Source organism: Vipera ursinii (genome assembly GCF_947247035.1).
Source record: "Vipera ursinii genome assembly, chromosome: 2".
NCBI classification, from domain to species: Eukaryota; Metazoa; Chordata; class Lepidosauria; order Squamata; family Viperidae; genus Vipera; species Vipera ursinii.
The window spans coordinates 82188441-82206566 of NC_139513.1; the positions used below are offsets into that span (position 1 = coordinate 82188441).

Sequence of the window (18126 nt, forward strand, 5' to 3'; positions counted from 1 at the left end):
TAAATGTAAACTCCCTTGGATTAACAGCTCATCAATGTAGCTTGAGGAACATCAACTGATCATTTCCAAAGGACATATCTGCATACCATTGCCTGTATCTCATCATCCAACCACAGCTGAGGCAGACCAAGGATAACTTTAAGTGTTTCACTCTGAGAGTAACATCCTCCCTCTTATTCCATCTTCATGCGTTCTGTGTAGGCAAAGTTGGGTATGTTGATGCCATAGAAGAGGTGGTCTAAAATGATTTCTTCCATTGTGATTATATGATTTATATAGCTGTCCACTAAGCACATGACTCAGAGCAGTATACATCCTCAATAAACAGCAATAAATATTTATAAAATAACACAGAAAAGAAATAATAAAAACAAAATGCAAAAACATAAGGCCATAAGATTCTTGGAAAGATTCATACAATGGGATCATGTCAGTCCATAACTCAAAGCCTGGGGAAAGAATTGAGGTTACTGCCTTTCAAAAGCCAGATAGAGCTGGGTCAACTGAATCTCGGGAGGGATGCTGGTCCACAGAATGGAGGTGGTGACAGATGGAATGTACTCTGGGTCCCATCAAATGACATTGGCTGAGGAATAGAATCTAGAACATTCTGACCCTATCAGATCTTACCAAGAAAGCAGAAATAAATAAAGCCCCAAAGGTGCTTTTCAAAAGGCAACTGACTTTCTTAGCTTCTTCCTTAAAAAATGTTTCACTTGTCATCCAAGAAGCTTCTTCAGTTCAGAAGCAAAACATTTTCAAGGAAAAAAATTAAGAAAGTGCAGTTGCCTTTTGAAAAGCATCTTTGGGACAACCATGACCTGGAAGATTGAGAATCTCCATACACAAATAAATGAAGCATTAGAAAATGTTCGGCTCCAACCAGTTCTGTCACCTTCCTGGGGAACCATCATTTTCCACCCATCCCTGATTGGTCTACCACCATCAATTCTGTTTTGGCTGTGAGGGAGACTGAAATCTAGCTTGTTTGTTTCTTTTTTAAATGGGTCGATTATCTGTCCACTGGTTTACCTAGAGACCTGGTCCTGGACCTTGTCTTGAAAATGACCCTAGCTTAAAGCAAGTAATTGGAAGTGTAATTGAAAATATTTGTTTTTTATTATCTGTAACTTGCCTGGCAGGGAAGGCCCTTCCTAGAGGTCACAATTATCAGGAACCGTGGCTTCACCCGTCCTACCCTCTTGTAATTTAGGGTAGTTTTACAACTCCCACACCAATCCCCACAGCAAATCCCCTTGCTCAAAATCTAGTACTCATCCAGCAACAGCACAACTCCAGATAACTACTGGAGAGGCACCCCAAAATTTAAAAAACTAGATAGAATGACTTTTCCTGACATTTAGTGGTTGATAAGTTCTCAGGGTGATCCATAATTGCAAAGAATTAAAAAAAAATAAGTTCAATGGGTCGAGGAGACAATAGAAAAGGTGGTGGGGAGAAAATGCCTGTGCATGACTTAGGAGGACTGGAATTCAATGAAGGAAACCAAAATTACAGCTTTTACCACAGAATAGTGTGCTGTAGCAGCAATGGCAGAGGTCAGAAGCCTTTTGAGACCTGCCGGGGAGATAGCAAGACTTTGGGAAGGACCCAGAATAAGAAGGAACATAGTGAAGCAGCTGTGTGGATGTAAGCTATGTTTGGCTTGCATAGTGACTCGTGCACGACATCAGGGAGAATAAACACTAGCATCTATCTTCTAGCATTTCATATTAATAGATATTGACCATTTTCTCTGGATTATTAAGTGAAGAGAAAATATAAAAATACTTTTTTTGCACATTGATAGAAAGGTTGCCATAAGCAAATCAATCAAGTTTCCATCCTTCACACAACAGGGCAAACACCATTATTTATTAACAGATTACACTTGCTTTAAAGAACTCAGATTAGAAATAAAAATTCATTTTACACTATTCTGTGACAAATGTTGGGTAACATGGTTATTAATCAGAATACATCATTCAGTGAGATGGATTCTCACTGATTCTTCTGGACTTCCCAGAGTTATCTCAATTATTGTAAGAAACATATTGTAATAAAATGCTGAACCAGACAGACATTTGTTCTGTTCCATCAAGTCTCCCTTACATTTTTAGAACTTGATTGATTGGGACAGATACCCTTTTTGGAGGGAACAATTGTTATGAACAGACATTATGACATTAAGCTATTTCGAACAAACAGATTTCTGCTTAGGAAATTACAATGTGTACAGTCCGCATTCTCATATACAGCATATGTGTCACTGTGGGACATGTTGGAAGCAAAACCATAATTGGCTGTTGCTTTTACATATCAGCTCATGTAATAAAGTATACATAGATAGCATTTACATGTAACAACATATAATTTGTTTAACCTGAGCAGTTAAGAATTTCAGCAAGTGGAAAATACACTGCAGAACTTTAAAAAACCCCAAAATGTAGAAAAACATAATGCACTTAAAGATTGTGCAATAGATGTGAATCTGATGGAATAAGAGCATTTAAAGAGATCTTGAGAAAAACATCATAACAACTTGGGAAATAAGAGAGGAAATAGATCTTAACAATCTAAGGAAACCATTAAAAAAAAAACCCTGGAGCTGGGGAAAGGTTAATTGACTAAGAATTCTGGAACTGTTACAGGTTTATCACAAAGACTAAAAAAAATTCCAAAACTTTACAGTGTGAACTTTCTATCCAGCTTGAACCAAATATAGTAATCCAGGTTTGCAATGGCAATGGGAAAGGGGTAGAAAAAAAGGTGCCTGTTTTTTATCATTGTCAAAATGTGGGCTGCAGCTGTCAGGATGTCATAATTGCAGCACGTGGTCTCCACCAGCATGGGGGACTAAAATTAGCAGGAGAGCTTGAGAGTGAGAAAAACAGGCAGGCACAAGAACACTTATCTACAGTTGAACCATTTGTGAACCGTTGTAACAAAAAAGTGAGACCAGCAAACTTAGAAAGTGGAGTGATTTCATAGAGAAGATTAAATCGTTATGGCCACGTGGTGGGAAGATCCTTAGTCCTTTCAAGAAGGAATAACAAACTTAACAGAGAATGCTCCTTCGGTTTGCCAACATTGCTGGGCTCTGTTTTGACTTCTTCAAAAATTTGGGAATACATGACTACAAGTGGCTGTGGCTTGTTTTGTTCTATTGGAAGGATCATAGCAATCCACTCTGCAAGCTTCACGGGTTATTGAGAGACTTCTTTCAGGCTGCTGGATTATTATCAGAGAATGCTGCAGCACTGAATGTGTGGTTTTCACTTCCATTGTCTCCTGCTCTTAGTCAGTTCTCCTCATGTTGCTGGTTCTCACTCTGCTAACTCTGGTATCATGCTTGTGCCTCTTGACCTGGTACCTTTTCTCCACAGGAGGGAAAAGCGGTGGCAACAAGAAGAATGATGGTGTGAAGGTAAGTCCTCCTCATTTCTGGATCCTACAAGATGACAAATACGCTTGGATGTCTTTTCTAGTAGTGGGTCCCAGCGTGGCCCAGATCTTCTGTTTCATGTGTTATTCAATTTTTAGACACATTTTTTCCCATTCTTGCCTTTTGTACAAAAAATAAAACTGAAGGGAAAAAAATATAGTTTGTAAAGCTTAGATATAGTAATGGTTGCCTCAGTTTATGCTCAATTTGCTTGATTAATCCATACCAAAATAAATGTGAAAAAAGAATTAGAGAGCAGAATTGTGAGAAGACAATAATGGAGAACTAAGCAACATTTTGACCTGCTCATTGAAACTGAGAAATATATTCTAATAATTCTCTTTTCATTTCTACTTACTTTTATAAATTGGAGAAAAGATTGTGCCTTTCTTCTAATCTTCTGCGTTTCAATATTAACAGATAATTATGTGATTTCTTAGAAATAATCTAGGCTTGGAACTGATTTCAGTATTCAGAGGTTATAGTGATACTGCCTTCTTGTAGAACTGTAATTCACAATTCCCCCTACAGTATTTAATATCTCAGAATATTTCTGTGGCTGTGTATAATCTTACAACATACCCTAGTGTGAATCCCTCTTGATCCTGTTAAATATTAGTCCCTAGTGAATTATCTTTCCAGGCAAAGGACGTTTTTGAAGGAGGAGCCTTTTTACCACTTTGCAGATATCCCAGATCAATATTCTGTATTCTATTACGCCTCTGACATTTCTGTTCCTATGTAAGGGCTGTCACAGGGGAGCCTAAGAAGAGAATTAGAAAGTTAATTTAAAATTGGGATTAAAAATCTGAGATCTTCCAGAGGTTGCTATACTACAGTTCCCAGTGGTCCCAGCCAAGACAGCCAATGCTGAAAGTGCATGGTGATTTGATTTAGTAAAATCCGTTAGATACAGTATTTTGTTCCTGGCTTAGCTTTTGAGCAGTGGTAAGAATCCCAGCTGTTACCCTTTTTAAAAAAAAAAAAGATCTGAATAGTTTGTGATGATTTTTAAGAAAACTACCCTCTACTACATTAATACGATAAAGGAACTTTTGGAAACCTGAAAGAGATTAAAGACTTCAGAGGTTATTGTCACCACTAGGTCTAAAGAGAAGGTAGTAAATCCAGGAACAATGCTTCTATGTTTTTAGCTTTGTAAGGCCATTGAGACTTTGAAAGCTGGTTCATGACTTTACTAAAAAGTGGATTAAAGCATGAACAACTTTTTTTAGGAGCAATATTACTTCCATTGCTCAGTTCCAAACTATTTGAGTTGGAATAGAGTGTACTGTAGCTGTGCACTGACATTATTACTGTTTTATTTTCTGGAAACCAAAGTGGAATTTTCTTGAAAAGTGTCTGGCAACCCTTTCACAGTTCATGTGGTGACTTGATGGTGGTCTGAGGGTGTGGAAAGGAATGCAGTTTCAGAGAATGACCATATATATATATGCCTTGGAGATTCTGACTACAGCACTGTTGGGCCAAGATATATATTTATGCTGAGGCAGCTGGCTGTTCCTAGTACTAACAGCCTCTCCTGGTGCTCTCACTGTTAATTCCGCTCAGAAACTAACCAAAAGAATCAGTTTCTTCCCTTATCATGGTTAAACCAGCTTACTGATATATTCTTGTACTTATTTTTGTGTGCAGTGGGGAAGATTTTGCTCCTTTTGTTTCAGGACACAAATGTCAGATTCATGGCCACAAGATTTGTGTATTTTTCTAATGAAATGCATGGTTTGATAACTGCTCCCAAGAAGCAAATGTTTTAAACTTGAAGTAGGATTCTTTCCATGAATAGTTCATTTTAGAAAGATAGATATTCTTGTTTAGATATAACAACATCTCATTAAAATAAAAACTTGTCAGCTAATCCTTATTATTTTGATCAATACACTCCTATATTTATTGATAAGGTGTTCTCTTCTTTTTTTACCAGCAGCTACACAATAATGTTCACTGTCCCAGTTAGAATCACATCCTCACACACTAAGTTAATGCAATCACTGCACTCCACCATGTCACATCCTATGTCCTAAATTACTAAGTTCACTTCCCTGTACTGTGTTCTTTTATTGTGTGTTTGTCCTACTTAAATGAGGTCACTGCTTTTGTGTTGCATCGTGTTATGTCTGATTACTTTTATAATTATTGTCCAGTAAGATTTCCTATTGCATCTTTTACTAGGTTTTCAATGGAATTATCATAGATCATAGCCTGGGTGGTTCCATTTTGGATAGTAATCCCTGTTCTCCCTTTTTTAAATTTTCAGAGGAGAGTTGTGAAGCAATAATTTAAAACAAGATATGACCTTATACATAGGTGATAGAAGACAATGAAGATCCCAGATACCAATGGGGATGAATCTGCTATTTCTACCCACATAATCTGAAGCATATCGTAATTTAATTTGCAATAGTCACATTTGAAATCTGTTTCTAAGGGCTGTGTGAAGCACCTGAAGTGCTCAGCAGAACTCACTGTCTGAAGTGCTGAGATGCTACATCCTTTTGGAAGGGCAACACAACCACTTCAAGGCACTTTCTACCTTGTCTGAGCATGACTAGGCATGCTCACAAAGATTGTTGAGATTGCTGCCAAAGCAAAGCAGAGAACAAAACCCAAAACTGGATAATAATGATGATAAATAAGAGAGAACTTCAAAAAATTTTTGACTGCTCATTGAACTTCTGAAATGTGGTAAGGCGATTTCTTTCCAGTGTGCAATGTGAAGTAATTTTGTCGTGAATTAAGGGGTAAAGTTTTAAGTTATATTTCTTGGGTTATTTCTAGGATTTCTGCTCTAATACGCAAAGTGCTAATTTGTGGTGAGTCTATGTCTGCAGTTAATGAGACGTTGATTTTCACCATTTAGTATTTGAGATCATGTGCAATATAATCTCTGCTCCTCCGATTGTAATTAGAATGTGTGCATTTTTGCAATTAAGAATTAACCATATAATAAAAATCTATTATTTTTTTCATCCTCATTTTTAAAAATTTTCTAATGAAAACACGTGTTAACACATACCGACATAAGGTTAATGATTACTACACTTTGCAGAAATCTAGGAAAGAAGCAGAGAAGATAGAATAGCATATATTTATTATTTTTGTTTCCAAATAAAGCTTAGCAACCCTCTTCTTTTTAGTGGGAATGAAAATATTTTGTCATCATTAAAATCCAGTTTTCAGATTTTCCTCTTGGGAGAATTTCTTTCCAGGCAAAATTGTATCTTGTACTCCCTGTCACTACATCAAACCTACAGTTTTGTTACCCGGTAATCAATGCAGATGCATAATGTGGACATCTTGAAAAGTGACTGTGTGGGATCAGATATGCTTCACGTATCCATGCAAAAGACTCTGTAACTGTTTTTAGAACAGTGCCCCCCAATCTTTTTGGCACTAGGGTCCGGTTCTGTGGAGAAAGGTCATTCTGTGGACCCAAGGGGGTGTGGTTTTGTATACTGCCTGCATCCTGTGGATGGGGCTTCACTTGTTCGCATGGCCCAGCTGCTGGCATGCCATGGGCCAGTGCTGGTCCACAGACTGGGGGTTGGGGACCTCCGTTTTAGAAGAGTACATCCATTAATTATTTTGTGAAGCAATGGATTTCAACTGTACCAAGTGTACAGTTTTAGGTTAGTAAAGTAAGAGGCTTTCAGCACTTCAGCAGTTATTTAAGAAAGATTCAGATATTGGTGTTGTACCATATCCTACCTCATTAAGTTGAGTTAGAGAGTTGGTTGAATTCCTTCTAGCTTATCTTCTGATTCTAAATGAATGGTTTTTGCCTATTCCACTAGCAGGATGTCAATCTTTCCTCTTGGCAAGGCGGGTTATAAAAGTTTAGTGTTTTGTTATTGGAAAGTTGAATTTAAATACTCTTGTGTTTATAAGAAAAAGTAACACAGTAGTTTTAGTTTGATATCTAATATGCATTCAGCTTGGAAAATTTTCACTTGGAAATATTTGCTTTGGCTTGGGTAAGAAATGAACTAAGTTGAGAATTAGATGTCAAGGCTGTTTTAGGGTAACAAGATCCATAGGGAGCAAAGATGAGTAGCACTCAGTGCAAATTGGACAATGTTGATTGAATTGTTCCTGACGCAGGAAATTTTAGGTTAGCATGCTGTGTACAGTGGTTGTTCTGTCTTTGCTGAAGACATGGAACTCTTCAATTAAGCATCAGGCTTACACACAAGAAAACCCATCTTCTCCCATGTTCTGCTCACTTCTTTCTTTCTCACTCTGTGTCTCTTCTTGTCCCATCTCTTCCCCTTGTTTTTCCAGAAAAGAAAGTCCAGTTCCAGCGTTCAGTTAATGGTGAGTGTCCTTTGTCTTCCTCAATGCTGATAATGTTGGGCCTCTCAACATCTTCCAACCATTCCTGTTCTTAGAAAGCATAGAGGGTTGGGTTGAAGGTTGAACCTCTTCGGTGCAGCATCTCCCCTACAAATCCCATTAAACAGGAATGGATGGCACAAAAAGAAGCTGAAGCCCACCCAAGAGCACTGAGAACCTAATCTGAATTTCTAGGGAAAGGTTTTCAGTGGTGCTTATCATTTAGCAGACATGCAAACTACCTCAATAAAAAGGAGACATGAAGGAAAAGGCTATCTAATGTGGCTCTGCTGGAACTGTGCAATCACAAGCAATCAGACAGCTGGTGAAGCTTGGTCAATTTGTTGTTTGAGACCGAGATATGTTAAAAACAAAACAAAACAAAAGTCTCTGGTGGGATGAATTAGTAATCCTATAGCTACCAGAGCTGTCTTGCTGATATTGCTGGAGAGCAAATGGCTCCCCTTTTTCCATGTTAATTTGTGTACCAGTTGGCTGTTTATGGAAGAAAGTGTGTGTCAGGCTTTGATGGTCTGTGTGGGTCTTAGAAACCCTCTTTGTTTTACTGTACATTTCTTTCTTTACTATGCACTCAGTGTGGCCTCTTTCACTCCTGCACAGTCTCCCTCTCTCCCTCATCCTAGTTCCCTCCTGTTAATTTGTACATATTGTCTTTCACTTCTACACAGCCCTCTTATTCCTCCTAATGATAGGAGATTTCAGGATCCTCATTCCTGCTGTACTGATCGGTCTTCTTTATGATGGCAGACAATTGCAAGAAAGGTGATTAAGTTTTTACAAGATAACGCAGTCGGACCTCCTGCTTACTTTTGTAAGACACAGAAGTCAGGGCAAGTGTTACAGATACAAAGCAAGAGCTGCAGTTATTGACCTGTACTGATGCTTACCTGGTTTTTGTTTCTTTGCAGTGTTGGGTGCTGTTTGGGTAGAACCTTAATGAAAGGCTAACAGTTCTGAAACGAAGTCGGAATAGTCTTACTTTGCTCCAATATTTTGCTTTTTTTCTTCTTTTCTTTTCTGGTCCAGGAATCTTCAGAGAGTACAAATACCACCATTGAAGATGAAGACACTAAAGGTACAATATAAGATTTTGCCAGAAGTGGTGCTGAATTGTTTCTAATCCTTTTGAGTCAATAACACAGAGTTTAAATCAGCTCATTACCGAAATAAACATTTAACCCAATTCTCATTACACAAATACAAATACTTGTCTTAGCTATCTCGACAGTACAAGATTATAGTACAAGATTTCAGTACAAGATTTCAGTACAAGACAGTACAAGACTATATTACTTCTGCTATAATTTCAGTCCACGAATTGGAGGACAATTAGATTTCATTCATACTACTACAGTTCTAATGATCTATGCAGTCCGGTTCCTAGGATTATACAATGAGAAAATATATAGGAGAGATGAACGATGGGATTACTCTCTACAACCTTGCTGTTGCAGTGCAGGGCTGAGACCGTCACTGAGCGTTGATCTGGATAATTCCCCTGCTCTGCCCACTTCCTGTGATTCCTAGATGTACCTGTCCTCTTCTAAGGCACAAATATCGAACTTCATGTACAGCTGTAAATCTAAATCAATTAGAATAGAATACTAAGGAGGCCAAACAACCCACATGCTTTAGAAAATGTTCTTTGGTATTTTTTTGTTTCCCTTTTCCAACTATTGTTTATAATTGTCTTCGAAAAATGGACCGTCAGAGCTCTTCCCTTGTCTTGTATTAAACTAAATCATTCCATGGCAGAGAGGTAACAAGAAACAGAATTTGGTTGAAAGAGAGAACAGAGGTTGGCAGGAGCACATGCATCAAGCAGTTCTTATTAGTTTGGCTATCAGGGGCAGCAAAGGGCCTTACTATTGCATATGAGCCTCAGAATGAAAAATAATACAACCAACTTGCCAATTGAAAGGTAGCAATTATGGAAGAAAGTTATTGCTCTCCAAATCTTGCTCGTGAGCTTTCCAGAGGCATATGGTTTGCCAGAATGCGGGCTTAGAGGAGCCCCTTGCCTGATCAAGATGTTTGTCATGTTTTCGTTATGGACCCTTTTATACTATTTCACTTTAGATGACTCTAAATGATCAGCAATATGCACCACAACAATAAAACAATTCAATAATAACAGAGTAATAAATACACTCTTCTACAATAGATAGGACATAACATTAAATCTCCCTTAGGGTAATCCATAAATTACTCCATCCACCACTTTCCAGTGGCCTTTCAACATAAGCCAGTCTTAAAGTGTTTTTGGAATTTCAGTGAGGGAAAGGGCCACTCATGTGCCATAGAAAAGGAACCTCATAGAGAATTCCTGCTTTTGAGGACTTCTTGTTGGATAACTCCATAGATGAGAACCCTTGGCAAACAATGACTGCTTAAATGAATTAGGTAAGCCTACTCAAGCAGGGGGCTAGACTAGAAAACCTCCAAGGTCCCTTCCGGCTCTATTCTATTCTAAATACTTTTCTCAGAATAGATGTTGTTCAAGATCATATCCTTAGTACGATGGGAAAGGAATTGCATGACAACAGCATCATCCTGAAAGTAACAATATTTCCACATCTATAATAATAATGCTGCAGGATCCAATCTGGGTCGGTCACTGGTTTTATGTAGGGGCCTTTGTGGAGCAGTGGGCTAATGCCTCCATAAGTAACACCAGCTGCCTGCAATTAGTGCAGGTTCGAGTCCCACCAGGCTCAAGGTTGACTCAGCCTTCCATCCTTCTGAGGTAGGTAAAATGAGGACCCAGATTGTTAGGGGCAATTAAGCTGACTTTGTAATAATGCCGCTTGGGGTGTGTGTGAAAGCCCTAATAAGCAGGCATATACATAGAATGAAGGCTACTGCTAAGCTTGTAAGCCGCCCTGAGTCTTCGGAGAAGGGCGGCATATAAATGGAATTAAAATAATAATAAAAAAATAGTGGGTTAAGTCAATAGGCAAGGAGCGACACAGCGTCAAAACATCTCTTTATTGTCTCAAGAACACAACTGCTCTGCTACAGGTAATGGCTGGTACTTATACACATAAGCTCTCAGGTGTTCCTCCAATTACCTGCCTGAATTCTCCCACCCCAAATATGCCAAAACTGTTGGGGCTGACCATTAAGCTAGCCACTGAGGACTAGCCTCAGCTTGGCAGGAAATGCCTACTTAGCTTCTCCACAATAGGCGAGGGTCAATGGCTTGCATCATTACATTCCAGTACATAACAACTGGGACCGGAGGTTTTGTCTTCTGAGCTTTCGGACTCATGCCGGAGCCCGTTTTCAGGGAACATCTATCTGAAGATGGGTTCCAGCATGAGTCTGAAAGCTCGGAAGACAAAACCTCTGGTCCCGGTGACCAACCCAGATTGGATCCTGCAACATTGCCCTGGGACATGTATATTCGCCTTCATTTATATTATAGTAATAATTGATGTAAGATATGCATTCCATACAGCTTCCCTAGGAAAGGATTGCTTTGTATGATTCTGCCTTCCAAAGGACTCAAAAAGCATGTTGAAGAGTTTGACACTGAGGGAGAGAGACATAAAAAAAAATATTTTCCGGCTAATCCACCAAATGTGTGGATCCAGAGAAAGCATTCAGGCATTGCTTCATGGCAGCTTTTTCAGGAATAAGATCTATATAAAGGCACACAGCTTTGGCTGACAGTGACTTATTAACATATTTGTAAGACTTTGTAACTGAATCCCTACACCCAACTGTTTAAAAGAACATCTAAGTGTGTTTTGAGGTATACGGATGGATAAATGAATCCTTTCCCCCTTGCTTTCTCTTTTTCTTTTCTCTGAATTGCCACCCTCAATGACTTCTCTTTCTGGGATTCAAAATTGGTATTAACTGGATGCATATTTGTTCTGGAGAGTTATTTGGGGTGAAGAACACTTCTCAGTCCGACTCTGTTGGTTGAAACATTTTAAAAACATGGTTTGGAACAAACATTATCAGAATACTGTATGCACAAGGAATGAGTTTAGAATCTTGATAAAATTACTTTAAGCGAGGCTATCTTAACCTATCTTATCTGAGCTGCAAAAGCTCTGATAATTGTTTTTCTTTACTTCTTTGCTGCCATCTAGTGATTATCTGGATTTTTGCAGCCCAATAGCTATAGCAATTGCTGGCCTATTTCCCCTTTTTTTTTTAACAAACTGCCCAATCATCAGTGGCAAATCATTTCTCAGGATTAATAGTTCCAGGAAGAATACTCCTGCATATTAGCAACAGCATTTCCTCATTAAATTTATGTTTGCCCGTATCTATTTTCCAAAATATATATGCCACCTACTCTTCCGATTCTAAGGAGCTTACAACTCATAAAGTAAAACATTCGTATAATTATAACATCCATCCATAAAACTAACAAATCAACTAAACAATCAAAATCTTAAACCCACCACTGTAATTCAATGTATTTAAAAATCTCTTCAAGAGGATGGTTTTTGTCATCTTCTGAAGCATCTTCAGAGTAGGATCACATATAACCACAATGAGCAAGTTGTGACAGAAGAAGAGGGCCAGTTACTTAGAATAACAATTTAAAATCTAACTCCCAAATAGGCTTCCCTACCATTTTTTTAAAAGGCAGAAATGGAATAGCTAATAAGCTCCTGAATTATATAGGCATATAGAAAACCTGGTCTAAGGAGAAAGATTTTTTTACAAATCTTATGAAGGAGATACTTCTCTGGCAAAACTGTGTTGTGTTCAGGAATTCCGACATTTATAGAGAATGATATGCCATGTTTCTTTAAATGAGCCCATTTCCTGCAATGTTATGCACCAATACTACTAAAGATAGTTGTACCACAGTCCCAAACTATATCTTTCATATTTCCTTATTTTTTGAGATGATTTTTCTTTCTTGATTCATACCACACCATTTCCAGTCAAGACAATGGCAGATGATTAGATGAAATTTCTGTCTTCTCAATTTTCATTTATGCCTCTTCATTTCGCAACCATTTAAAGAGATCCCACTACTTACATGGTTTGAACCTGAAACTCTAATTACAGATAATCCTTGATTTACGACACAATTGAGCCCAAAATATCTGTTACTAAGCAAGACGGTTAAATGAATTTTGCCACATTTTATGTTCTTGCTTGCCACAGTTGTTAAGTGAATCACTGCATATGTTAAGTTAGTAACATGGTTATTAAATGAATCTGGCCTCACCATTACTTCGCGTGCACAAGGTCGCAAAAGGTGATCACATGACCCTGGGACACTGCAACTGTCATAAATACATGTCAGTTGCCAAGCATATGAATTCTGATCATTGTGACCATGGGGGTACTGCAACGGTCAGGTAAAAAAACTGATCATAAGTCACTTTTTTCAGTGCCATTCGAACCATCACAAAACGAATGGTTGTTAAGTCGACGACATGCCGCTTTATTTTCTTGTGGATATTTTCCCCATATTTTGTTTAATAAAGCAATTAATGTGGGGGTTTGGGGTTCATTTGTTTGTTTGTTTTTATCCTGCTGCCCTAATACTGCCTTTGAGCTGCCCAGTTCACTGTGTTATATTACAGTTTTCACTTAATGAGAGGTAAGTGGGAAACAATCTTCTCTTGACAAGGACCAAAACTCTCCTTAATTGTGATAGAGTGGGGAAACTTTATTTGCCCAATGCAGTCTGATTAGTGGGACTGGTAATTGTTCTGTATTTCTACTTTTTTATTCCTGGCCATCCCCTGGTCTTAAATGCTTTGTTGTCCTTCCCTCCCTATGGAGTGGTATATAAGTCTTAAGTGTTATTGCTATTGCCAATTCCCTAGGCCACATATCTTCTTCCATGCCAGCTGAATTTGCTCAGGAATTTTTTTGTGAAATACTTCGTCAAATGTTTAAAAAATCCAAGTATATAGTATGCCTGAGTTTATGTATATACACCAAGTTCCTTTGTCTATATGTTTGCTGATAACATCATCGTCAACACAATATTTGTAAGATAAGATGTGGTTTGTGGAAGCACTGCTGGCTTTTCAACAAGCTTCATTCTTCTATGGATTTACCTACTTTCCCCTTTAATAATTCAACCATTTCTAACAGATTTATCATTTCCACTATTGCCCCTGGCTATTTTCTAGCTCTTTGAAACAGATACTGATGTGAAATATGAATTGCATATTTCTGGGAAAAGATCAGAATTTTCAGGTTGGGTTAGAACTTCATGTCCATTACTTTTACTTTAATCAGATAAAGCTGGAACAGACCTTGGAGGTTTTCTAGTCCAACCCCCTGCTCAAGCAGGAGACCCTATACCATTTCAGACAAGTGGCTGTCCAGTTTTTTCTTAAAAAAACCTCCAGTGATGAAGCACCCACAACTTCTGAAGGCAAGCTGTTCCACTGATTAATTGTCCTCACTGTTAGAAAGTTTCCCCTTAATCCCAGGTTGCTTCTCTCCTTGATTATTTTCCATCCATTGTTTCTAATCTTTTCTTCTGGTGCTCTGGAAAATAAGTTGACCCCCTCTTGTGGCAGCCCTTTAAATAGCAGCCCCTTCTTTTCTCTAGTCTAGCCATTCCCAATTCCGGCAACCATTCTTCATATGTTTTAGTCTCCAGGCCTTTTTTTACTTTAATTTCCTTCAGTCTTCCTCTTGAAAAAGCCAACTTGAATATAAATACATATCTGTACTACATTCTCACCTGTAAAAGCAGAACAAAATAAATGGTTTTATATCATCTGGAAATTTGACAATCACCCCTTCAGTCTGTTCATCTATGTCCATTTTTAAAAAAACTTGACAGGTTTAAGATGTGTGGACTTCAACGCCTAGAATTTCCCAGCCAGCATGGGGAGCTTATTTATTTAAAATAATTACTGTATAGAGCCACCCGTCTTCTAACCAGCTCTAGGCAGCTCCCAATCAAAAGTTAAAGCACCATTTAAAACCATATTAAAACTATAAAACTAAACATATTAAAAAATTAAAAACAATAACCAAACTTGAAGTTCACATTACCTTAAAGTTGCCAAGTTTGAAACATACTGGTCTAGATTCATAATAAAAATGTTGAGCAACATATGATCGAGGACAGAACCCATGGTGTTCCACTTAATACTATTCTCTCTGAGGTGATGGGGAGCCATTGATGAGAATTATCTGAGATGGTCATTCAGCCAGTTATGACAATTATATCTTTTAGCCCATCTTTTACCATTTTATTAATAAGGATAACAGAGACTTTGTCAAATGTTTTGCTGAAGTCATGATATACCGTGCCCACGACATCCCCCCACCAGTTTATTAAGATAATGAGTCTGTTAAACAGAATATAGGGTTAGTGTGACATGACTTGTTTGTCATTCATCCATTCTGCTTCTGGCTAATGTTGCATTCCTATCTAAGTGCTCATAAATATGCTGTTAAAATTTATTCAATTAGGCTCATTGGCTCTGAAATTCCTTCAGTCCAACATATTATTTACTTTTCTGAAAAGAGGGACACCCTTTGTTTGCCTCCACTTTGGGGGGATGTCACCAGTTTTCCAGGAAAGGTGGCAGGAATTGTGCAACCATCTCTTCTACATCCTTCCATGTTCTAGTAATTCATCCTGGAGATCTGACTTTGTTTAAATTTGCTAAGTGTGCTTTTATTCTCCCTTTGTTTAGAATTAGCTGCAACACCTTCCTTCCATCAGTGACACTACAGTAGTCATTGGGGCGTCAGTTCCTTTCTGAGAGAAGGCAGACATAACAGAGGAATTGAGATATTTTTACTTTTCCTCATATCCTATATCTTTCCTTTATGGATGCTACGTCCTTGGAGCTGTGATGCCTCATTAGCTGGGGCTAACCTGTGTTTGGAGAGCTCTGTCAGCCAGTTGGTGCTCACCTTTTCCTCATGCTGATCCTGGGAGGGTTCAAAGAAGATAATTCAATGAGTGCTCCACTTTCTGAATGACTCTTGCAACCCTTAAATGGAAAAATAAATTACTAGCCTTCCCATCCATATTTTTCAGTACAAGTACTTGTGTTTGCTGATTTTGTGGGGAGGGGGGTGGAATCTGATAAGTTCTTCAAGGGAAGGTCAGTTGTTTAAAAAACAAACCAAAAAACCCCCCAAAAGCTTTAAAATAGTCCAAACACTTCCCAGCTGCCTTGCTGCTATTGTTATATTTAAACATCTGTGAAGGTGAAATGCAAGTACATTAACAATTTCACTATTGGTTGCTTTTTCCAATAGCTGTGATCATAATTGCATGTTGCAGCTGTAATTGGATGGGAGGGGGAGAGATGAATTCTAAACAATGCGTATAGGAAGAGACAAACTTCAAGAGCATGATGCTAAATTATTCTTGGGAGATAAGGGATATTTGCCTTGAGCTCAGAGCCAGTAAGTGAGATGAGGCAAAACTTTATGCAATGGGGAGGTGAACTGCCCCATCCCTATCCCAAAATCTACAGAACTGCAAAGAAAAGCACCAGCTTTGCAGTACTTAAATGAACCAACAAACCAGGGCAGAGCCAAAACCAAAGCTGAACTCCTGGTGAAGTGAGTTTAATCAAGGACGACGCCAATCTCCACATGGCACAAAACAGTAGGGCAGAATTGCTGTGTTCCTCACCCTCTAAAGATGTTGAAGTGAAGGACACGCATTAATTTTCGGTTTTGCATAACTGCTGCTGCAGTTTTTTTTTACTTTGCATAATTCATTCTGATTCAGATAGTTTTCGATATGCAGAAAACCCACCCCTAAGATACTAAAGACCTTATTTATCATCACTGTGGCTGCTGAGGTGTCCCAAAGGCTTGAATATGTCTTCAAAGCAGTGAGAAGTAGAAACTGGATCCTCCAAATAGTGAAACCCGATTTCTATGCCCAATCACTTTCTATGTGTTTCCTATGCACAGCAGAAACAGACATAGAGCTCTAAGAAGTGCTCCTTGTCATTGTCAGTTTCCATTTAATATTTTCTTCTCTCTTTTTTTAAATCCAACAGTACGGAAACAGGAAATCATTAAAGTGACAGAGCAGCTGATTGAAGCAATAAGTAACGGGGACTTTGAGTCCTACACGTGAGTGTATCTGCTGTGTGTTTTGGTTTGTATAGAGGGAAAAAGCACACTTCTCAGCTTGCCCAGTGTGTAGGAGAATAGCTAGTAATTCTAAATGCCTTATCTATGGAAAACAGCGTAGTGATGCTGGCGGGATTTGAAATGTCAGCTTGCTCTGAAGGCAAGCAAATTAGTGACTTTCTTTGACTAGTATTTTTTTATTTTTTATTTTATTTTAATCCCATTTATATCTCGCCCTTCTCCGAAGACTCAGGGCGGCTTACAATTTAAGCACAAACCAATGTACTTAGCAATAGCCTTCATTCTATGTATATGCCTGCTTATTAGGGCTTTCACACACCCCCTAAGCGGCATTATTACAAAGTCAGCTTAACTGCCCCCAATAATCTGGGTCCTCATTTTACCTACCTTGGAAGGATGGAAGACTGAGTCAACCTTGAGCCAGGTGGGATGCGAACCTGCGCTAATTGCAGGCAGCTGGTGTTACTTAAGGAGGCATTAGCCCACTGCTCCACCAAGGCTCTTATTTAAAACATGGCTCGAAACTGACCTCAGGAACTTTTTATCTGTCCACTGTAAATTATCTTGTTATTATCTTCCATCATAATTATTTTTAAAAAATGGATTCTTTTGGACCAGTGATAAATCTCAGCTGTTACTGCTGACTAAATTGTGATTCCTGGCTGAGAGAATGAACTGCATGAATGTATTAATGAAGAATAGGGGGCAAAGACCTGGTTTTTCTTTTGCCCCTGAGAATGAAGTTTAAAAAAACAAGTAGTCAAAAACCACTACTAGCTCTGCAGATAACTAAGTAGCAAAGTGATTCAAATATACCATTGTTAGATCCCTGCAGAAACCTTGAAAGAGATATGAAATTAATGGGAAACATTTTTAGAGATGATTCAGATAAGACAATATTGCTCATTCTTGTAACATTGTGGTGGATTCAGACAACATTGACCTTCATTTGTAATCCCATGGTTTTGTTTTCATTATTAAAAGGGAAGACAGAAAAGCTAATTAATGGTAACAAAACATCCATGAATTACAAGGGTATATCCTTGGTGGGTAATTATGAATTAAGAGAGTAGTTTCCATACATTTTTTTTAAAAAAAACCAAAAACAGTAGAATGTTTTATTTGGAAACAATACTTTATTTTCTCCCTTTGCTATTATTGTTCCTTTAAGGTTTATTTTCTTTTAAAAATAGATTTCTCAAACATGACTCTATAAAGTCTGCCAT

General features: G+C 38.2%; 1 protein-coding gene across 1 annotated transcript in view; it reads left to right on the forward strand.

Moving 5' to 3' along the window:
* Positions 1-18126, forward strand: part of CAMK2A (calcium/calmodulin dependent protein kinase II alpha) — a gene marked incomplete at its 5' end in the record, with an annotated part of 163740 nt that overhangs the window by 137583 nt on the left and 8031 nt on the right. The window contains 5 exons of the mRNA XM_083351103.1: positions 3387-3427; positions 7748-7780; positions 8846-8894; positions 16804-16879; positions 16996-17039. Of these exons, the coding sequence (XP_083207229.1) occupies positions 3387-3427; positions 7748-7780; positions 8846-8894; positions 16804-16879; positions 16996-17039 (243 nt within the window). The remainder of the gene's footprint in view (positions 1-3386; positions 3428-7747; positions 7781-8845; positions 8895-16803; positions 16880-16995; positions 17040-18126) is intronic.